Here is a 22,986-nt window from a genome sequence, read left to right as displayed (position 1 = left end):
CCCTGTGTTTCAGGTTATGCTGTGCTGACCTACTGTCCCCTCCCTGTGTGAAGTACCCAAGGGCAGGGCCACAACCACCCCAGCCACTGCTGTGTTCTCACCACATTCAACACAAGTGTGCTGAGAACAGGTAGGGAGCAAGCAGGTGTGGCTCCTGCCTGCAGGAGTTTAATGGGACAAGGACAGAGTGTCAGCACGTGGCTCCCCCGGACGGCTTCATGTGCTGATGAACCCCTTCAATTGCAGATGACAATAAGCATTTATTTTCCGAGCACCTATTATGTACCAGGCACTGTGCTAACAGGTGATTTACATTCATGATCTCATTTAATCCCCCAACAAACCTTTGGGGAAATGTAGTCCTCATTGACAGCTGAGGAGCCGAGGCTCAGGACGGCTAACAGACTACCAGGGCACCAAGCATGTGCTACATCCACTGCCCTGACCTTGACCCTGTGCTCTTCTGCTCCTCCTCGAAAGCTGACCTCCTAAGACTGGCCCATTTGACAGGTGGGCAAAGTGAGGTATAAGGAAGCCAGGGGTCACCGGCCAGAACCCTGTTTGTGGGATGAGTGGAAGCCACCCCCTTCCAATGGCAAGCCGCCACCCTCCAGCCCAGCCCAGCCCTAGAGAGAGGCCCGCATACTTGGCCCGATTTTCTGGAATGGTTCCGGGGGTTCCTCCTTCACCTCGTCAGTGGCCACAACACCTTGGTCGAAGGGGTCTGTGGGAGAACACACAGCCCTTAGAGCCCTGGTTACCGGGTCTTGGGAGCCCAGCCGGGGACAGGGAGGTGGGCAGTCACCAAGGACTTACCTGCCCGATTCTCAGGGGCCCCTTCCACACTAAACACTGCGCCCGGGCGGGAGGCAGCAGCCGCAGAAGGAAGGAAGCAAACAGGAGCCCCGTTAGTCCCTGCCCACAGCTGCCTCTGCCCAGCACTCCCAGCCTCCGGGACCCAGGAGAGCCCCCTTGGCCAACGTGAGCGCCCCAGAAAACCAGGGGCCACAGGAGGGCATATCCCAATCAGGATGCAGCCTGTGCCTCCGCTCGTCATCCTCCCCATCCTTCCCATGGCCCAACCTGGAGGTAGGCAGACGCTATCTGCCCTGCCTGTTTCTGGATCGCTGACAGCCACTCGAGGGCCCAGGGCAGGGGAACAAGAGGAAGAGACCAGGAGGAGAAAAAGAGGACAAGCCAGTGACAATGGGTAGCGGGGGCCTGGTTGTCACAACCTGCGACGGGCCAGGGTGTGGGGCTAGAGAGGGAGCCCCCTCCATCTCTTCCAGGTTCAAGACCCTATTTCTGGATTGAGATTCTAAAAATAAATTACCTAAATTTATTGTTCTAATTTCTAACAATATAACCCAAGACACTAAAATACCATCATTCATCTTAAAAAACTGGTTTAATTTCATCAGAGCATGTGACTACTCGGTATGAAATTGTAAAATGCATTGACATGAAATTGCTAAAATTCGACGGACTGACCTACAAAAAAATGGCAATTTCACTTGGGTTACCCTAACCCGCAGTATGTATGGGGACCTTCTCTCTCCCCAAATCCTCAAGGGTCGACCACTCCCCTCATGGTCTGACTGCCACCTGACCTTCCTCAGGGGTGGGAGGAGAGAGAGGACACCTGGATGGAGGAGGCAGATGAGTGGCCCTGGCCGGGCGCAGGGGTGAAGGGTTGCAGGTGCCACTCCTCACGTGACTCTACTTGCTACAAGTGAGGGACCTAACTCACCATCCACGGCGTGTAGGTCTCGGTGTTCCTGGAAACAGCTGTAGTACTTGTACTTCTTCCCACAGATGTCACACGTGTACCTGAAATTGTCTGCAGGGGATGCAAAGACACATGTAGTTACTGAGACTTTCGTCACTTGGGGTGGGGGTGGGGTTTCTTGAGGGGGAGGGCAGCTCGTCTGCCTCAGGAACCAAACACGGGACTATCCCACACTGGCCCCAACTGGTGACCCATGGACAATCGGTCCTGGGAGTGTTAGGCTTTTTCTACACCAGGGAGCTAGGAGAGCCTCGAAGCAACTTTCAAACCAACCCCCAGTCCCACTCCTAGTGAGCCAAGCCCCTAAGGGCCCGGCCCCACCTCCCCTCTTGAGGTTACAGGAGAGTAACTATCACCGAAGCTACTGCTTCCTGGGCACCGCACGTGCGAGGTGCCAGGCCAGGCCCTTCCTCTGCCTTTCCTCCGTTAGTCCTTGTGACCGAACACAAAGTAGTAACCCATTTAACACACATGAAGACTGAGGATCAGGAGAGACCTGTCCCAAGCCACACAGCTACGAGGGCCTGTGATGGGCAGCTTCCCAATAACCCTGGCCTTCCGGCGTTCACGTCCCGTGCAATCCCCTCCCCTTGACCCTGAGCAGGATCTACCGACTTACTCCTAAGGGAAGAGAATGCGAGAAAGCGATGGGATGTCACTTCTGAGAGTAGGTTACAAAAGATCGTGACTCTCGTCTCGCTCACATGAGCTGCCCCACGGAGCGCGCCATATGGCAGCCACTGGTGCACAGCCAGTGGGCACGGAGGCCCTCGGCCCCACAGCCTGGGAAGCACCCATCCTAACAGCCACGTGACTGAGTGAGCATGGAAGCAGCTCCTTCCCCGGCCGAGCCTTGAGAGGAGAGACCGCAGCCTGACCAACACATCCCCTGCCTGGAGACCCCCAGCCAAAGGTTCCAGTGAAGCCACGTCCAAGTTCTGACCACACAAGCCGAGATAACCAATGTTGGTTTAAGTCATTCAGTTCTGGGGAAATGTGTTAAAGGCAATAGATGATGAATAGAGGGCCAGAGTGTGGACGATCCCTCTATCCAAATTCCGAGGCTGGACTCATGCAGGACATGGCTCTCACCACGCACCAGCATGGACCCCCTGTGTGTATCCCTTGGGCAGATCTAGGGATGGCCCGTCTGCCCCGTCTTCCTAATACGGCCCAGCACAGGGACACTGAGTGGCTTGCCCAAGGCTGTGCACTAGGATAAGGAGTCTTGGCTAAGATTCCGATATTCACTTAACTCCAAGCCGTAGCTAAGAGAGGGCACATGGCCCTCCTGTCTGCATAAAACACCTTCCTCTCCTGACTCAGGCACCAGCCTTCTGGCCCTTCTGGTCCCCAGCACTCAAATACAGGATGTGATGAGACTCCCTCCATCCCGAGGCCGCAAGGCCAGGCGATTCTCTGGGAAGGTTTCTGGCCCCTGCTTAGCTGAACTTGGGGGCACAGATGACACCAGCCATCTCCTTGCCTCTGCCCCCACCGCTTCCACTGCACCTGCAGTCTCTCAAAGTACCCTGGCAGATGCCAGGGCCACAGAGACTAACTGGTCCCCAAGCAAGGCACACACAGTCATTCGGAGGGTCTGGGGACCAGGCATGCCACCATCCATCCCACCACGGCCTACCATCTCCACGCTCACACCTGAACCAGGCGGGCAGTGGTGGTGGAAGGCAGTGGGGCGTGGACGAGGAGAGACCTGGTCCTGCTCTATCTCACCCAGACTGCCAGCAAGTGCTCACCCCACCTCGGGATTCACCTTCCCTTCTCTTCCCCCTAACTGGAGGGAACAGGTGGGTGGTAATGAGCGGATTGCCGGGGCCTCTCCCAGGCTGGCCATTGTAGGATTCCAAGTGTGGCTCAAGCTTCAATCCAGTCCAGACAATAACCTCCCCCTCACCCCCATCCATCGCCCCATCGTGTCCCATCTGGACCATAATTGTCTCTCTCGGTGCTAGATACCAGGCAACACAGGTGAAGAAGTCAAGGCCATCCAGGGTCTGGTTCCAGACGGAGCCCGGTCCCTGAAATCCCTCTCCCCCACTCGCCAGTGCCGGTCGCCCTCCACAGCTGCTGGCAGCACACCTCACCTCTGCTCACACAGTCCTCCCACCACTTCCAATAAATCGAGAACTCCCAGCTCTCTCCCACTGAGAAGCTCTGCTGAATCCACTACTTCTTCTCAGTGCAGGTGGGGACCACACTCCTGGACCCACCCAAGGCAGCATAGATTAGAGCAAGGAGTTCTCGCCGAAGGAAGAAAGGCAAAATGGTTTTCTGTCAGTGAAACCACGTTTTCAGAACCTCCACGAGAGCCCAGGAATGGCACTGCGAATCCACCTGGGGAGAGGGGTTCTGCAGTCAGACTGCCTGACCCCAACCCGGCTCGGCCACCCTCCAGCGTGACTAACGCAGGACACACTCCCTCACCTCTACCCCCTTGGTCTTCTCATCTGCAAAATGGGGATGACAGTTCCTTCATCTCCCACCCAGACTTGTAATAAAGGAGGAGCAAGCACAATGCCTAACGGACAGCAAATACTTGGTAAATGTTACCTAACGTTGTGTTAGAAAGGGAATCGATGGGACAGCAGCAAGAGAACTGGACAAGGAGTTAATCTTTTATTTTCTTAGCCAAGAGCTGGGTGAGTGGGTATATGCCTCCATTTCTGACTGTACAGTTTTTCTAACAACTAAATGGAAGAGCCCTGGACTAGAAGGCGTGAGGCCTGGTTTCTATGCCCACCTCCACCACTAACAGGTTGCAGTGAGTTCTCTCTGGGACTCAGTGTCCTCATCTGCAAAATGGGTAGGCTGGACTTGGTATTCTCGACACAGTGCTCTTGGCTCCGGAGCTCCATGGTCAGGCTCCTGCCCCGAGGCTGGTGTGTGAGGACGCCCGGCTTTCCGCGCAGGCACTGCAGGCTTGGGTCGGGGTCGGGGTGTGCAGGGCTGAAAATAAACTAAGGCACAGTGGCCGTGGGGAGAAAACTCCCTGGGGAGGAAAGCGAAAGTGATGGAAAGACTATAAATACCCCCAGCTACAGAGTCTTCAACAGCCAGTGGGACTCTGGGAACTGTGGAAGCCAGAGGGAACACAATGGATCATTGAGGGGCAGCCGGAGAGGCCAGGGGCCCAGAATAGCCAAGGAAGGAAAGATCAACAGAGAAGATCTTTAAATGTGTGGCTGACCACAGGCAGACCATGGGAGCCGGAAGAGGAGGAAGCCTCCGCAGGGGACGGGAGGCAGGGGCCAGGCTGGGGCAGAGCCTGAGAGGAGGGACAGGCCAGCACGGCTTCCTAGCCACAGTCTACCGGCAGGGGACTGGCCTACCTAAGCCTCCAAATGTCTAGAAAGCAGAGGCTCAGCCTCGGACCTGCCTGCCTCTTGCGTGACGTGCGACCCCAATGAGAGTGGCTGGGCAAGGACCTCAGAAGAAATGCTTTTAGGACCAAGTGCAATTAAGGCCCTGCTTTATCCCACACACCTCCTCAACCTGCTTTGTCTTGGACGTTTTTGGTGGTGGGGGTGGGAGTCACGTTTACTATTTTTAAAAACCTTTTATGGCAGGAGGAACAGGGGTTGACAAACGATGGCCTGCCCACTGTCTGCTTGGGTGAAAAATTCATTTCCGTATCACGCCTCTGGCTGGGTTCGTGCTACTGAGCAGTGCTGGGTGGAGGGGACGAAGAATCTGCCCTACAGGGTCTCAAGTATTTGCTATCTGGGCCCTATAAAAGCGTTCTGCTGGCCCCGATGCAGAGAACTGTTCAGCTCCTTCGGTTTTCATAAACCAAAATCACCTGTGTCATCCGCACCCAGACACCCCTTCCCAAGGGGAGCCACGATTTCCTCCAGCAGGAATCCCTTCCCCGATTTCATACTTCCTGTACGCAGATCTCAGAGGAGGGGCTCCCGCGCCGGGCTTCTGCTAACGTTCTGTTTGTGGGTAATCCACGTTCCTGGGGGCAGCCCTACGTCATTCCTCCAAACTGCTTCACATGAACACACGACCCATCTGTCCATTCATTCGCCTAGCGCTGGGCACTCGGGTGGTTGCCAGTTTGGGGCTGTCACAAACAGGGCCGCTAAGAGTATCCTAGTACCCGGGGCTCCCGGGTGGCTCCCGGTGGCTCAGTCGGCTGGGCATCTGCCTTCGGTTCAGGTCATGATCTCAGGGTCCTGGGATGGAGCCCTGCGATGGGCTTCTGGCTCCCTGCTGAGCAGGGAGTCTGCTTCTCTCTGCCCCTTCCCCCTTGCTCCTGCTCTCCCTCTCTCTCAAATAAATGAAACCCTTTTTGAAAAATGAAATAAACGAATATCCTGGTTTCCGTCTTTCGGTGGACATGCGCACACGGTTCTGTTGGGGATACACCTGGGAGTGGAACGGCTCGGTTCTGGAGCTCCGGTTCCAGAGGTTGGGCGGGGAGAGTTTCTATCCCAGCCTCCGCCCATCTGGCTGCCTCGGAGGCCCGCGGGTTTAGCTCTGGGGGCAGGGCAAGCAGGCCACGTGAACAGCAAAACAGTGTCCTCAGATGGTAAGGCCCTGTGTGGCGCAGGCGCTGGGGTAGCGCGCCCAGAGATGAGCGCCCAGGGGTGCCCACGAGAGACCTCTCGGAAGCAGCATTTCCCAAACATCAGCTACGAGGCCCCAGATCCAACCATGAGTGGGAGTCAAGATGCACGCACTGGGTTTGCCAGGGAAGGGCCCTGAGAAGTCCACCACAGGGAAACCTGGGGACTCAGCAGAACTCGAGGCTTCCCGGGGCTACCTGGCCAGAGGTCCCGCCACCGACAGAGCACCTGTCAGCTCCCCAGGATGTGTGCCACCGACACACTTTGGGAAAGGCTGCTCTGAGGTACCACGCTACAATTACATAAAGACCCTCTGGCCCCAAAGCCTGAGCCACAGCAAAGTGTCTCCCACAAGCCCTCTGGGGCAGTCCTGAGGGCGACAAGAGCAAGGGAAAAATACTCACTGCCTTGGGAGGCGCCCTCCCCTGAGGTGGCTTCGGTGTCTGCGAGAGAGAGAAAATGAGAAGGAAGTGAGCGGGCTGGACCCGTGGCTGGGCCGGCGCCAAGGAGCGGGGGGCAGGCGGGGGGCAGGTGGGGAGCCCACCACCACGTGCCCGCTGCACACAGCCTCACAGCCTTTCCCCGAGGGCCCCTGCTGCCGGCCCCGACCCATCGCCCTTCCTCCCAGGCACCATCTGTCCCCTTAGCCTCCCCATCTTCAGAAGAGAGACAGCGCCCCGCTCCCACTCCCGGGGCTACCACGAGGTGCACACAAGATGACAGGTGAGCACCTTCCCTGCAGGGGCTGCCCACACCAGGTGGCTCTGATGTACCCTGGGAGGAAGTGGGCCCGTGTGGGGGGCAGAAGCCTGGTGCACGTCCTCCTGCCAGCCCCTGTGTGCTCTCCCAAGTTAAGCAGGCCTCTTCTCTCTGCCTGGGTCTCCATCCTACTGCAGAAAGGGGGAGAGGACCGGAGCTCTGGGGGGTGGGGGGGCCCTGGGGTCATCCACAAGCTGGCAGAGAATGGGGCACTGCGGCCCTCAGCTCTGCCCCAGGGACGCCACTCACCTCGGTGTGCCCGTACGTGGGTCTGGAAACAGTTGTAATATTTGTACTTCTTGCCACAGATTCCACACTCATAGGATCCTAGAACACAGGAAAGGAGGGGACAGGTCAGGCAGTACCCAGCACGTGCCAACGGTGAGGTCCCAGGACCCGCAGCGATGCCCCCAAGTGTCAGGAACTCCATGACAAGGGCCCAGGGGTCATCCAGGGGGCGGTCTCGCCCCCAGCAAGGAGAGAGGCAGCGAGGACCAGCAGACACAGCCCTGAGCTGGGAGTCAGGAGCACGGGGATCTAGGTCCAAGTTTTGGCCCCAACTCTCTAAAGTGACCTCAGGCGAGTCACTTCCCATCTCTGGGCCTCAATTTCCGAAACTGCAAGACGGAGAAGGCGACTCTTTCTTACACTTATTCCTTGAGAGGAAAAAGGAACGTAAAAGTGCTCTTCCAAAATAAGGAATAAACTGTATCCATGAGGAAATCAACATGCATTCCAGTAACTTCTACGTCTCCTCCTTGCCAGGACAGGACAGAGGTAAGGAGGGCTCTCGCATCAGATGGATCTGATCCCTGTCCCTGTTCTGCCACTTACCAGCATCACGCCCTATGTGACTCCCTTAGACACATTAAGCCTCAGTCTGCTCATCTGTCAAATGGGGTAATAAGCACCTGCCTCACAAGCATGGCCCTATATCCCCCCTAGGAAGTGCCCAGCTCTATCAGAGATGAGCCTTTCAAGGAAAGCACTGCCCCCCCGCCTCCCCCCCCCCCCCCCCGCCCCCGCCCCAGTCTGCTGAGAAGCTTTCCTGTTCTCTCAGCCATGCAGACAGCACCACAGTGTAACCGCCCGGCTCCTCCAGTCCTCTGCAGACCCTTCTCCCAGGAGCTGGGACTGAAATCGTGGAGTTCCCACTAGACATCTCAGGTCAGGGCGGAGCCCGCCCATGCACAGCACACACGGAAGGAAGGCTCACGGCAGGAAGTCAGGCACAGGCCATCAGACCCGGCCTGGCAGGGGTCCCAGGCGGAGGCCAGCTCATCCCTCACATGGGCCCACTACCACCAGGGCTGCATCCTTCCCAACAGAACGGCCTAGAAGCTCACGCCAATACAGAGGCCCTGGCCCCACGCCTGGAATGGCTGCGGCTGGGGCCTAGGAATCGGCCTTTTCCAAAGGGATCCTCAGGTGATTCCGATGCCCAGCAACCAGGTAGGGGAACTACTGGTTTGAGAGCAAGAGCAAGACAGACCTGGGAGGGGATCTCCGCTCTACCATTTACTGGCTGGGCCTCAGTTTCCTTATGGGAAAGATCTGGATAACACAACAGCATCCACGGGAAGGCTGAACGAAGCATGAGCAGGGCTCCTGCCACCCGCCCAGGTGCTCAGTGAGTGTGGGCATCGCCAGCTATTCCCGCCTTCAGCCTCGCCTGGGGGTAGGGGGGCAGAGGCCTGTTTCCTGGGTGCAAGCTCCAGGCTTCTGATGAAGTCTGAGGAGCACTGACCTTGGAGTCTATGAGCTTAGCCCCGCCACTGCCCCCGGCTGACCTCAGGCACCTCCCCTTGCTGGTCCGAGCCTCGGCAGCCTCACCCGTAGCACAGGATGACGACTCCTACGCCTCGTGGGACCGAGGGCAGGGTTAACAAGGCACATCATTTGAGCCGGCCGCCACACAGGTGGCCTTGCCACAACCTGACCGCTGTGGGTCATAAAGCAGACACTGTCATCCCAACACCAGCGTGGAGCCCAGCAGGCTGCTGGCCAGGAGTTTTATGTGTGCTACCCTCGCCTCACAGAGGAAAATATAAACACGGGGAGGGCAAAGCTCAGACTGTGCATTTCTTTTGCCTTTAGCCCCGTGGTTGGCACACAACGGGGGCTTGATAAATTCACAGTGTCCCGCTGCCCTACTCATCTGTCACCCAGGCACAGTGACCCCGACCCCTTTCCTGTGCCTCTTCCCACTCTTCAACGGTTTCTGCCAATTCGCCTTCAACCGACGGAGAATTTATGGAGCATCTCCACGGTGCCTGGCACCGAAGCCCAACCAAGGGCAAGTCCATGAGCGATCGCCGCCCTCCGTCTGACAGGAAGTAGACAGGCCACTAGGCAAGGGGACGGGCAGGGTGACGGGGTCACGACAGTGAAGTGCAGAACCTGGCGGGCACCGTGCAGGCCCCTGACACGGCCACAGCTAGGGGCGGAAGTCGGGGGGAGCAAAGGCAGGAGAGGCCAGAGAAAGGGGTGGACGGAGGGGAGGGCGCCCGGGAAGGTGGACTCTCTCCCCAGAAGCCTGAGGCCACAGCCTGTGACAAGCAGCACTGGTTCAGCTCCGACCCATTTCCAGATGGAAGCCTCGGGGCCCCAGCCCCGCCCCTCTCTGCCACGGACCTGGGCCTCTGTTTCTCCAACCGCCATCAATGAGCTAAGGACCTTCTCAAGGTGCATAACTGCAGGCTGCATGGGTCCCCCGCTTGCCTGCCCCGTGATCCAGTTTATAAGCAGGTCAGGTCCCCACCGGGTCTGCGGGATCTGCCCTCAACCCACAGAGCGAGCAGATGATCCCTGAAGCCTTGCTCACGGATCTCAACCCACACAGAGAGTCACAGGGGGGCATGATAGTCAGCCTTGTGCCCTCTGCTGGCTCCCCAGGGCAGAGTGGGGGCCCTGGCTCAGGGTATGGAGTCTCGGGACGGAGTCCAAGGTCCTGCCTGCCTCCTCACGCCCACTCACCCTAAGGCCCCAGGCTTCAGGTGCTCTGTGTGCAGAGGAGCTGGACACGCAGGTAGCTGGGGGCAGGGGCATGGGGAGAGCACGCCAGGGTGGCAGCCCCGGGGTGCGGTGGTGTCAGCACATCTGGCTCCAAACCCTGCCTCACCGTCTAAGCAGTCAAGGGCCCAGGACAAGTCATGGAAACATTCATGCCTCAGGCTGCCTCTCTAAACATAGGAAATGGCACCCACTTCGGGGGTGGGGGCGGGCGGGGGACAGTCGTGAGCAATAACACTGTGGCTACTGAGCACAGCATCTCGTACAAAGCAGGCAATTGGTACAGCATAGCTGCTGGCACTACCAGCATTTTCCGGAGTTCTTTAGAAGCCAACTTTTAAGCCAAGCTCTTCCACCACACTTGGCTACAGAACTCCTTTACGCCCTCGGCTTGTTTCAGGGTTGCAGCCCGCAGCAGGTGCTGCCCAAACGGTCGCGACGTTCTAGACTTCTCAATTCCCTCACGCTCTATCATCCTTCCAATGGCCAAGTCTTCCAGGCCCCTGGCAGGCTCAGACCAGCTGCCCTGTGACGGTGGCGGGGTGGATGAGGGCGCCCCCCCCATGGGCCCGCAGACGCTAGCAGGCTAGGCTCATCGCGGGGGCCGCAGGTCAGGGCTGCGTCTGGCCGAGCCCCCACCTTCCTGCTGGCCCCGGTCAGGTCCTCCTGCCCCTCGGCCCTCACGTACCAGATGCATATCTCAACGCTTCGTCAAAAATCCAGGTCCCTGAATAGCGGCTTCGCACAGATCCACCGTGGGGGCTGCCTTCAGGTGCTTTTCCATCTGAATTACGTAAGAAATCAGAAAGAGCCCTTAAAAGCTGGGGGTGTCTGGGAGGCTGGGGAAGGAGCCAGATGAGGGAGGGTGCTCCATGCCTCACTGGCCGGTCTCCTGAGCTTCCGGGGCCCTGGCCTCTCATCTGCACACAGAAGGGTGACCAAGATCATGCGGTCTACTTTTTCATTAAAGAACTTGTCTTGGGATGCATAGGTGGCTCAGCAGTTGAGCATCCACCTTTGGCTCAGGGTATGATCCTGGAGTCCCAGGATCGAGTCCCACGTTGGGCTTCCTGTATGGAACCTGCTTCTCTCTTTGCCTGTGTCTTTCATGAGTAAATAAATAAAATCTTAAAAAAAAAAAAAAAAAAAAAAAGAACTTGTCTTGGCCAGGAGGCATCCACACGTCCCCTAAGAGGCTGGGACAGGGCAAAAAGCAGCAGCCACGGGCCTAAATCCCACCCGAGCTTTTTGTTTTCTCTGTCATTCTAACTTGTAACACAAATACCACATAAAATCATCCATAATAAGGCTATAATATTTCTCCCCAAAGGGCCCTGCAGCAAAATGACCCTATAGGGAGGACATGCCTGTCTATGCTGTGGCCCTGTGTCTCCCCCACCCCCCAGCCACAGCCACTGCATAGCCCAGTGCAGGGGCGCTAGCGAGCCTTCCTGGGGATTCTCAGCTCAGACAGTCCAGTCCCCACTGCTGACTCCCTGCTAGGTAGGGCTCCCCCATTACCCATGTCCTTTATCGTCACTGCTGCCTACTAAGTGCCAGGTGCTGTGATGCCCTTCATCCGAGCCTCTCATGTGTGTCTGCACAAGGCTGTCCCCCGAGCCCACCGCACAGGTAAAGTGTGCAGTCACTTGGCCAGCTCAGCTCACCCTCATATGCTCAGCAGACACAGGCAATTATCATGCCCACTTTTCAGATGAGGGAAGTAAGGGCCGCGGTCACCCGGAGCCTGTGTGTGTGGCCACCACCCCTCTGGGAAAGTACCAAGAAAAGATGGTGCTCATTAACACTGACCATTCGCTGGGGGCACCCAGGTCTTGCTCCTGTCCTCCCTCCTCTCAGAAGTCCTTGTGTGCTTGGGACAGCTCAATATGCACTGATGAGCGAGAATGTTCTAGGGGTCAGACGGTCCGGGGTTGGGGCTCCTCAGCTAGTGGCTGGCCACCCTTCAGAGCCATCCTACTGCTACCGCACCAAGTCACCCCTTCAGTCACAGGGCTCCCCTAGCACTGCAGGGCAGCAGAGGTCCCTCCCCCATGTCCAGTCCTACCACAGGACTCCCAGAGTCCCCTGCCCCTCTCACAGTTGCCAGGGGCAGCTGACAGAGCATGCCAGCACACGGGAGCCAAGCTCTTCCTCTCCCTAACCCCGTCACTAGCGACAGAAGAATCCACAGGCATGGAGTAACAGAACCTGTCTAGCATTTTCTGGAAAGCACCTGGCAGACAGCCTGGCTTAGCTCCCTCCCGGAGAGCTCGGGACAGACCAGGTGAGGCCAGCTGGGACCAGGGGGCTCTAGTTCCTGAGGCCATGGAGGGAAGCAGCGGTAGGGAAGGCCCAAGTAGAGGAGGCTGCCCCTGAGGACAAGGAATGGGGGCAGCAAGCCTCAGCTCTCCCACCTGCACCCAGCTAGCTCCAGACAAGCTCAGACACCCTTCTAGATGCACAAAATGCACTGAGGCAGAAATCCAGAGCAGGTGAACGAGAGGAAAAACACAAGCAGGTGGGGGTGCCGAGGAGCACCGAGCCCCCTTGGTCCCGGGACCCAGCAGGAGCTAGGCCCAAAGCCTGCCGGGGTGGGGGTGGGGGGGCGGGGAGGGGGAAGGGAGCTGGAGATGTAAACCATGGGCAGTGGGTTTCCTGAGGCTCTCGGGGCTTGGACTGAGACCAAATGTCCTTGGGACCAGGGTCTTCCGAGTAGAGTCCAAATCGCCTAGGGATATATGAGCACAGGCAGTTTTAACAGAATCAATACCCCAATCATCAACTTTCAAATGTACTCTTCCCTAAAATCAATGTGCTGGACACGTGGCAGTGGGCGGGGAGGCCCCACTCAGCTGGCTCTCCTTCCCCCTTCTCTCATCACCCCCACGCTCACGGGCTACAAGCAACACGATTCCTTCACTTCCCCATCCCATCACGGTGCCCCCCAGGGGGCTGCCCATCTCATGGCTCCAAGAAAAGAGGTGACCCCAAGTACCTAGAAAGTGGGCAAAATCGAACACCGGGGAACAAGGCCAAGGCCCTCTGTGAACCGGGTGATTTCCAAATCTTTGCTCTCAACAAAACTGAAGCAGCGTCTAACAGAGCTGTCAGCAGAGAGATCATTAAAAATGTCTGAGGACAGACCCCATACAATTTTCAGCACGCAACTTGGAAAGAGTTCCAAAATTAAGTGAAGCTCACAACTCTATCCATCCCTGGTTCCTTACCTGCGTGATTAGGCTTTCTAAGTACTTACATGTACGGAAACCAAAAAAAAACAGGAGTTAAATTAATCCCGAATCTTGTCTCATTCAACAAGGAGAAATATTAATTCACAGAAACAGGGGCCATTTGAGAAAGAAACAAAGCCCCAACCATTTCATTAAGAGGTGCATTTTCAGTAACTTTTTAGTTTTACATTTATCATTTACCTAAATTTGCTTTTGACAAACTGTATACTAGTAATAACTCGATCCAGGCCAAGGGGCAGGGGGGAAATGTTTTTAAAAAGTTGAGTTTTCAGCTATTAGAAATGACAAATACCCACCATTTGCTTCAACGTGGATGGAACTGGAGGGTATTATGTTGAGTGAAGTAAGCCAGTCGGAGAAGGACAAACATTATATGTTCTCATTCATTTGGGGAATATAAATAATAGTGAAAAGGAATATAAGGGAAGGGGGAAGAAATGTGTGGGAAATATCAGAAAGGGAGACAGAACGTAAAGACTGCTAACTCTGGGAAACGAACTAGGGGTGTTGGAAGGGGAGGAGGGCGGGGGGTGGGAGTGAATGGGTGACGGGCACTGGGGGTTATTCTGTATGTTAGTAAATTGAACACCAATAAAAAAAAAAAAAAGTTGAGTTTTATGAGCCTGACAAATTTTTTCAGAAATTTCGATTTCAATTTACGTACATCTTGTTGTGGGAGAGGAGTGTAAAACAGTGATCAATAAAAGACTCTCAGGCATAAAAAATATATTACATTAGGATAAAATCCTGCGAAGGAAGTGGACTGGAAATAAGAGTTCAAGGAGAGAAAGGAAAGATGTAAAATTTCTGACTGTTAAAGATGAGCCTGTTCACGTGTTTTTAAAATGGATGATGGCAGATCTTAAACAGCAGCGGCTCTGGATTCTCTCCGATATATTTAAAACAGTGGTTTCACGGTTGTATTTCCAAAATGACACTTTTCTTTTTACACAATACTCCAGAAATTATGTCCTTTGCAATTATTTAAACTTCGGATAAAAGTGTGAGATTGTGAGATGTCAACTCAAAACCACGAAAGAATAGACAATTTCTCAAAATTCTTTTAGGAAGTAACGAACAAGAAACCTTGAAAGCCAAGCCACTGGCCTTTCTGGGTCCCGTGGTACCAGACGTTAACTGCACACATGTCCCCGTCCTGGGGCTTCAGCTGATGCTGCTGGTAGCTGTTTTGCATTTTCTGAATCGCCACGTCAAAACTTTCATACCTGTTACCTCGCTCTGCCCCCAACAAAGCCTCCTGGAAAGACAGGCGGATGGTCCTACAGCCATCGATCGATGAAGACAGGATGGCTCAGAGAGGTGAGGGGTCCCCGCAAGACCACAGTGCGACAGATCCTGCGTCTCTTGGATTTACAGCCCAGGGGCCCCTCCCCATGGGGGCCCTCCAACCAGGACCCCTTCCCACCCTGAAGCACCGGATGAAGGGCCAGCAGCAGAGATAAGACACGCCAGGGAGGGTGGCCAGGAGCTCTTCTTCCCCAGCGGCTGCGGCAAAGGGCTGACTGTTGGTTCTGGCAGGCTCAGGTGCAAAGCCCTGCCAACCACCCACTGGAACAGGAAACTATCAGCTGGCACAATGGAGCGGACCCGGCACCTCGCTGCCTGGGTCTGTCACAGAGCAAACCCCCACGTGGCCGGGTCTGAATGATTGCCTGCTCTTCGACTGCTGCTTCCAGAGCTGCCCGAGCCGCCGCCTCCTCTCTGGGCAGTCCTGCAGGCGTGCAAACGCCTCTACCCCTTGGTGCTCAAAGCTCGCTGCTTGGAAACATCCCGTGGAGTCCACCATCCGATGCTTGACTCTGCCTCCTGCACCCTGTCCAGTGATTTCCAGGACAGAACTCACTCCCTCACAGGCCTCCATCCGGTTCCAAACAGTTCCCATAGTCACAAAGGCCCTACCAAGCTGAGGTCACCGGTGACGCCCCTGTACGGTTTGGGGCTACTGAGAATGCATCCACTGCTTCCCCTCCTGCTCAAATGCCTGGAGTTGTGAACACTTACATCCCATCATCTCCCCTGCGCCCCTACCCCTGGCCCCCACCCCTGGTCTCTTGGTCCCCAAGACAAAGAGCCCTTAGCTCTTCTATGGGGCTCCTCCCCATACCCAGAGTTAACTAGAGAGTTAATTCCAGAATTAACTCTGGAAATAACCTGGTTGGCCCACACCCCATATCTGGGGACAAGCCTGGCTGGGTTGCTTGCTCCCTCTGTGGGCTCCTCACCACCCGGTCTCCAGGCACCTGCAGCTCTCCCTGGGCTCCCCTCCTGGGCAGTGTAGGCTCCCTGGGGTTAAGGCCTGACGGTCTCCCCATACAGAGAAGAGCACCCACTGCTTATTAGGACCTTCTGACCACCACGGTGGGACCTGAGCATCCTTCTCTCTCAGAACCAGGAAACACTCCATGGACTGAACGTCCTGCCTGTTGTAAAGCCAGCTTGCCTTGCCTTCACCATCCAGGACGAGAATGGCAGGCAGGTTCCCACATCCTAGGATTCAACTCTGGCTGACTGGCACTGACGTCTGTGTCCTGCGCTGAGCAGGACCCGGAGGTGCACCGTAGCACCCACTGTGATGGGTCAGCGATGCCTGCCGTGAGTGTGGATGCGGCTGGGCTGCAGCAAAGGTAGCGCCCTGTGTCTAGCACTCCTCATGGCCTTCTGGAAACCTCAAGTGTGGCTCTACCACTCCTTGGGGCTGCTGTGCTGGCTTCCGCATGCGGCCGGTTGGGTGAATACAGACATCTGTGACCTCACTTCCTTTCACCTCTGGTTTTATCCAACAGAGTCACCAGGTTCAGTATTATTGCTGCTCTTCTTGCTGAAAACCCCCGAGTTTCCCCCACGCTGGCTACAGTGGCAGTGACGTTCTTTCTAAGAGTGAGAGCACAGGCACTTCTGGGCAGCCGGGAAATAGCTGCCGCCACTGCAAGCCTGGCAGCCAGCCTCCTGGGCAGGGAGGCCCCTCCTGCCTCTCCCAGCCTGAGAGGCTGCCAAATGCCACCTGCGTGTCCAAGCCCTGGCTCCTCCACGGGAAGTGGCTTAGAGGAGGTTCGTGCCACTCGGAACACTGTCTGATGGCTGTTCCGGGGCCAGTGAGGACCTGGAGGTGGGCGCAAGGGGCTGGAGCTTGGGGGAAGGGCCAACAGGAGGCCCCCGCATGGCGCAGCACTGAGTGACCTTCGGGAACACTGCTCTAATTCAGCAACAGAGGCCAGCTCTGAGCCCTGCGCATGGCTGGGTGAGCAGGGCACTTCAGAGGACCGTCAGCCCCACAGAACCTCACGCTCATCTGCCAAGTACCTGGGGAACATGTTAGCTAACTCTGCGACACCCGGCCACCATGGCATGGGTGCCTTTAAAGCAATGGCTCTAACCAGCATTCCACCCCTGGCCAGATCCCCTGGGCCTTCTCTCCTCATTTTCCTTCCAGGTGGGAGGGGGTTGCTGCGAGGTGGACGGACTTGCTACATGGCCCAGAGCAACTCTTCCCCTTTCTGTGGGCCTGTGTGTCCCTCTATAATAATGAGGGGACAAGGGTGTCAAACCCATAGCACGTACAGCCCCACACTGCCCGTTTCCACATCCGTGGCAGACATCAATAATCAATCATGCTTCATCATGCCACCCCCTTAGAATCTTTAACACAGAACCTCTAATCAACAGCAGCGATGACTTGGACTTGGCCCACAAGATAAAAGTCACTTGCCATCTTTGAGATCAGATGGATTCGAAAGACTCAATTCTTACATCGATTTTTTTTTTTTTAAATGCCTTTCATTCCTGGTACTGAGGCCAAGACAGATTTCTCTGAGCCTGATCCTTGGCAGAAACTACACCCTCAAGGAGGAAGGTCAGCCCTGATGAATGCAAGATGAGCCCCGATAACCAGCAGGGGATGTCCAGGCCCTGCTCTGGTACGGGCTGCAAAATGGCAGCTCCACCCCCCACTTGCCACTGTGGCTTTCCTCCTTTTTCCTGAAGTCTGCCAAAAGCAGGTCACTTAGGAATGTCAACTCCAAGTCCCTGGATTCTAGGGAGGCAGCACTAGGAGGGGCTCCAGGGACGGGAGGGATAGGATAGGTTGCCCCATTCAGAGGAGACAACAGAGGCCCACTAAGAACCCATGTGTTCTGACACCTCAATCCATCGCCAACTTCTTCCCCGGCCCATTTTTTCTCTACATCGCTCTGGCTTATTCCTTAGGCTTTAGAAAAAGGCAGAGACTGTTACTACTCTTCCCCCTTGAAGAGGTACTTGAAAGACGTACTCTTCCCCCTTGAAGAGCAATGCTAATACTACTGACAATAGCTAATCGTTTGCCAAGCACAATGCTGAGTGCTTTCTATATATCATCCTTCTGAATCTTCACATAACCCCATGAATTGGCAACTGTGAGGACTGAGGCACAGAGAGGTCAAGCAGCCGGCCTGAAGTCCAACAGCTATTACATCAGAGAGCCTGGACCCGCTCCCAGACTGAAGACCGAGCTCACTGTCCTGGCACAATGCTGTTCTGGTCCATTGCACACCCATGAGGTGAGCAGGACGGGGAGCCCCACTGAAGAGAAGAGGACACTAGGGCACCGCAAAGCAAAGCCAAGGACCCTGCTGCTGAGCAGAGCTGAGCTGGAGCCCAGTGTCCGTGGCTGGCATGAGGCCCTGCGGCCTCTCACTGTGCCGGCAGCTGGCCCAGGGAGGGCTCCCTCCCAACATTTCCTTAGCACGGCTGCTCTAGGCCTTCCCTGCCGAATCCTGACTGCTGGCTCCATCCCAAGATTCAGATTCAACTACCCTTCACCGGGCCTCTCCTGGTGAAGAGGCAGAAATAGCTATTCGCTCCAATGAGTCTTAAAACACACATCCCGAAGTGAGCAAGGGCACGTCCTCTCTTGGGTCAGCTAACACATACCCAGTGGCTACCACTGTCCTTGGCCCCAGGGAGCGAATACTGATGGCGGAAGGCCTGGAAAAGCCCTTCTTCCACTCGGCCCTGGGAGAAGGCACTCGTACTCTTCACCAAGTACTGAGGGCTCATCCTAGTGCTGTCATGCGGGAGGATGGCGTTTCAGGCCACCTGAGGTTGGGTGGGGCCCTGTGATGAATGTGGCCAATGACAGGGAGGGGACTTAACTCTTCCCCCTTCTGGGCTGCAGCGGGTAATAGTTAGTGTGAGTCCCTCTAGATCTTTCTCTCTCTCTCCCTCCCTCCATCCCGTGGTAAGCAGCATTGCACATAATGGCTGCTTTTAGCATCAGTCCAGAGCAGAGCCCCCAGATGACCCACAATGGACGTGCAATGTGACTAAGAAATAAACCTTTGTGGGTTTGAGCTACCAAGATCTCATCACTTTCAGGATCTTCTGTTACTGGGGCATAACACAACCCCATCCTGACAGTTATGGCACCAATGTCAACACCGCTCCCTAGAAGACCGTATCTTGCTAGACACGATGGGGTGAGAGCAGGGAGCCCAGAGACACGATCAGACAAGACCTGGAGCACCAATCACCATAGGCTCCTATTCTCATGGCAGAGGCAGGCATGGGCAAGATCGCTGTCATCTAAAATAGATAATGGAAGTACCCAAGTGAGGGGCAAGGTAGAAACAGAACACGGTGACCAGAAGAGATTAAAGAAGGAGATGGGAGGAGATGGCACTGGATCTGGCCTGGAAAGATGGGCTGGATCTTGGCATGTGGAGATGGACAAAGGCATACCAGGGAGACAGAAGAATAGGGGCCAAGGGCAAGAAATGCTGGGGAAAGGCAGGGTGTGCAGGAATGAAAGGTCCAAAAAAACCATAAATAAGAAATAGGGCTCAGGTTATGGAGGATCTTGATACTATGGCCTTGACCCTAGTCACGGGGGGAGTCCCAAGTTTATAAGCAGGGAGTGACATGGTCAACGATTTGTTTTTGCCAAGGCTCCTGGCAGCAGGTGAGGGCAGGGAGACGCAAAGGTATGGCTGTTGGTGGGAGGCCAGGGCTGACGGTGCCACACGAACAGCAGAGGGACGGCCAGGAAAGGGAGCACGAGGCTGCTCCCAGAAGCTGGGAAGAAAAGGCAACAGGACTTGAGCATAAACCTGGGGACACCGACACAGGGGAACCTCCACACGAGGCCCTGCATGCCCACATAGGATGCGAGCCCGGGAGTCTAGAGGAAGTGAGCGAGAGCTGGACCAGGAGGGACTGGCAGAGGGAATGGAGGTGACAGACAGTGTCACCTAAGAACACACTTAGCTCAAAAATGTGGAGGACCATGCGGATGGGAACAGACCAGGCAAGGCCTCGATGCCGGGGTGGGGCTCGCAGACTTTATTTTACAGGCCTGGGGTTACAAACCCGTGGCCACGGAACGACTCTGACCCACATATGTGTTTGGTTTGGCCGATTTCAAAAGCCGAATTAGTCACCAACATTTAAAGCCAAGAGAATTCACATCACATCTCTCACTTCTGGTGCGTGGCACACCCAAAGATCCGGCCACGCTGAGCTACCACCCAGGCACTGGGGCAACAGGGGACTGAGCCCCTCCGCGTGTGCGCTGGGCCCCGTGAGCATCTGAGTCCATGAACTTGGCAGGCCTCCGAGGGGAATCCCTTGGCTCACGCTGGAAAGTGAGGGGAAGAGAGGATTTCTCCAGGACTCATTCCCACGGAGCTCCTCTGAGCCTGACCCAGCCCACAAGGGGCTGGGGAAGGTGCTGGTCTGTCATCAATCTGACCCCAACCGGCACCTGCTCCGAGCAGGACCTATACTGGGAGCTGCCTTCAGGAGCCCAAAGTAAAGCCAAGGAGGAAAAAATGCAGATGGGCAACGAGTGCAGTAGCTGCACTAGACCCCCCTGGGGGGCACGGCAGTCCCATGGCATGAGGGATGCACCCCACCTACAGAAAGTTCCAGTCATCTGACCTGAACAAAGTCTTAAACACAGACAGGGCTTTGGCAGGTCAGGTGGAAAGGAGGTCCAGAGAGGACTGTACAAGCAAAGGCAAGTCTAAGGAGCCTAGGCCCCATCCTCAGGGCAGAGGGGAGCCATGGAAGCTCCCTCAGCCACGGAGAGCACGCCTTCGCCCCACGCCCCGCCCTGGTCCCGCCCCGACCCTCTCGGATGGGCACTCACCAAGGGTCTGCTGGTTGCGGACACCACCAATCACCACGCAGATCTCGGCGGGCACGTCGCCTGTCCCGTCCTTGCCGACGGCCTTCTTCTCCTCCTTGGCCTCCCCCTGCCAGATCACCTCCTGGATGTAGTCGTCGGGTAGCTCCGTCTTCACCTTCACCTCCGTCATCGTTCCCTGCTCGGCACTCAGCGAGGCCTCGGCGGGCGCGGGCTCTGGCCCCTCCACCTTGGTGCTCTTCTGGCTGCGCTTCAAGCGCTCCCTGGGGGAAGAAGAGTTAGCTCAGGGTGGACCCCATGCCAGCCCCCAGACATCTGGAAGCCCACCGGCCCAGGGGGGCGCAACATGTTTAGCTGCAGACCCACTTCCCCGGGCATCTCAGCCCGAAGCGCACGGCCCCCACGGCTGCCCCTCAGGGCCTGCCCGGGAAACCAGGGTGCTCCGAGGAACACGGTTTGAAAAATTCCTGGGCTAGGGTGGCCCCAGTTCCACCCATTTCACAGCCAGGGAAGCTGGGATCTAAAGAGGTCTAAATGTGCCCAGTAATTAACTCTTACAACTCCAAGGGCAGCTCCGGGTGGTGGAAATCAAGTCATCTGAAGGTGATGAGCTTGCCGAGGTGCTGAGGAGCTGAGGTGCTGAGCAGCTCGGTAAGATGCAGATTTGCTTCAGCAGGTCCCGGGTTTAGCCTGAGATTCTGGTTTTCCCACAAGCACGCAGCCAAGGCCGGCGCTGCTAGTCTTCAATCCGCACCTCGAGCAGCGAGAGTTTAAGTGGCCTGATGTGTACAAAGTGCCTCGTGCTGTTCTCGTCCCTCCTTGGCAGAAGGGCAGGAGATTTCATCCAAGTTCCTCCCTGTTCCCACCTGACAGATGGGCGATGACAAGCCAAAAGCCTCACTCAGACCAACACTTGGGCCTCCAGGTAGGTCTTCGAATATCAGAAAACATCCTTAAGGTAACGAGATCGACACTGGGGTGGGCAGGGCACAGGTTCTGGAGCCAGGGCAGGGCTGGGGCTCACTCAGCGCCACATGCAAGACTGGTGGCAGGCCAAGGCATGAAGCCAGGTCCCTGCCATCTCTCAAACAGATGGTTCAATGTGACCCTTAGGGTCATAAGGGCCCCCTCGTCCTTCTGGCTGGGGGATCATCAGCATCATTCCCATCTCTGAGGTACAGAAACCCAGGTGTGCAAGAATGGGAGATCACATCATGTCCAGCCCGGGGAAGCCACCCTGTCATGTCCAGCCCTCTCCACAGCATCAGGGAAGCATCTGGACTGCACTGAAAGGTGCAGACTCGAGGCACACTCAGGCAAGATCCACCAGCATACCACCTGGAGCTTCGTGGAGGTGCTGGGCCGGGGGGCAGGGACCCAGGTTCTGACCCTGGATCTGCAGTGGGCTTGCTGTGTGACTCTGGACAAGACCTTACTCTTCTCGGGGTTTCAGCAGCTTCATCTGTCACCAAGGGCATGAGTTTGATCATAGTCACTGTCCCTCCCAGCTGTGAACTTGCTCTGAGGTTGGGGAATTGAGGAAAGAGAGGGGGAGGGTCCCAGCTAATGAGGAGGGAGCAAGGAGAAGGCACTGGGGAGGTATTATGGCCAGAACTGGGTCCCCCTACCTTCCCACAGTTTGTATGGTGAGGTCTTAAACCCCACCGACTATAGCTGGAAACAGGGTCTCTAAGAGATAATTAAGGATAATGAACTCATAAAGGTAGAGCCCTAATCTGACAGGGCTGTGGCCTTAGAAGAACAGGAAGAGAGAGCTCTCTCTCTGCCCGTCTCCCTGCCACGTGAGGGCACGCAGAGGAGGTGGCTGTCTGCAAGCCAAGAAGAGGGTTCTCACCAGTAACCAAGTCTGGTCTCAGACTTCCACCCTCCACGACTGTGTGACAATACATCCCTGTTGTCCAAGCCACCCCGTCTGTGGTCTTTTGTTACGGCAGCCCGAGCAGACGAACACACAGGACTCAGCTGGAGTGAAGAGGAAGGCTGGGGGGTGGGGGGACCCAGCCAGGAGCCAGGGCTGTCCAGTCAGCCACCTCCATACTGTGTGACCCGAGCCAGCTGCCTGACCTCTGAGCCCCAGTTTTCCCATCTGCAGAATGGAGCTAACAGGATTGTCAGGCAGATTTCAATCACCTAACAGAACACTCGGCACGGCGGCCGGCCCGTAACAGCGCACAAGACACAGCCACCATCACTATCATTAATGATGACAAATGAGTGCAGCATCTCTAGCACACAGTGGGCCCAGTGACACCTACTCCCCGTGGGCCTGACGCATTTGCCCTTCTCCGCAGCAGGAGACATAGATCAGGATGGTTCGATCGCCTCCGTGTTCAGTTCTTTTACCGATTTAAGAAAACACTGAAGTCACTTCCCACGGGCCGTGACTGTCCTAACATACCGACTGTTTTCATCTCGGGT

At 56.2% G+C, this 22,986-nt stretch overlaps 1 protein-coding gene across 7 annotated transcripts in view; it reads right to left on the bottom strand.

Moving 5' to 3' along the window:
- ZNF618 (zinc finger protein 618) overlaps positions 1–22,986 on the bottom strand; it is a 184,162-nt gene that overhangs the window by 43,678 nt on the left and 117,498 nt on the right. For 4 of the 7 annotated variants that reach the window (XM_035696767.2, XM_035696771.2, XM_035696769.2 and 1 more), the window contains exons 3-8: positions 20,551–20,810; positions 7,390–7,467; positions 6,786–6,824; positions 1,751–1,840; positions 817–852; positions 647–724 (exon numbers count right to left, since the gene is read on the bottom strand). In XM_035696767.2, the coding sequence (XP_035552660.1) occupies positions 647–724; positions 817–852; positions 1,751–1,840; positions 6,786–6,824; positions 7,390–7,467; positions 20,551–20,810 (581 nt within the window). Of the gene's footprint in view, positions 1–646; positions 725–816; positions 853–1,750; positions 1,841–6,785; positions 6,825–7,154; positions 7,272–7,389; positions 7,468–10,840; positions 10,937–20,550; positions 20,811–21,105; positions 21,500–22,986 lie in introns of all 7 variants that reach the window. The other 3 variants (XM_025433252.3, XM_049116384.1, XM_035696768.2) reach the window with 3 other exon arrangements.

Source organism: Canis lupus, chromosome 11 (assembly GCF_003254725.2).
Source record: "Canis lupus dingo isolate Sandy chromosome 11, ASM325472v2, whole genome shotgun sequence".
NCBI lineage: Eukaryota > Metazoa > Chordata > Mammalia > Carnivora > Canidae > Canis > Canis lupus.
Note: the sequence above shows the minus strand (reverse complement) of the source record. Positions and strands in the feature narration are given on the sequence as shown.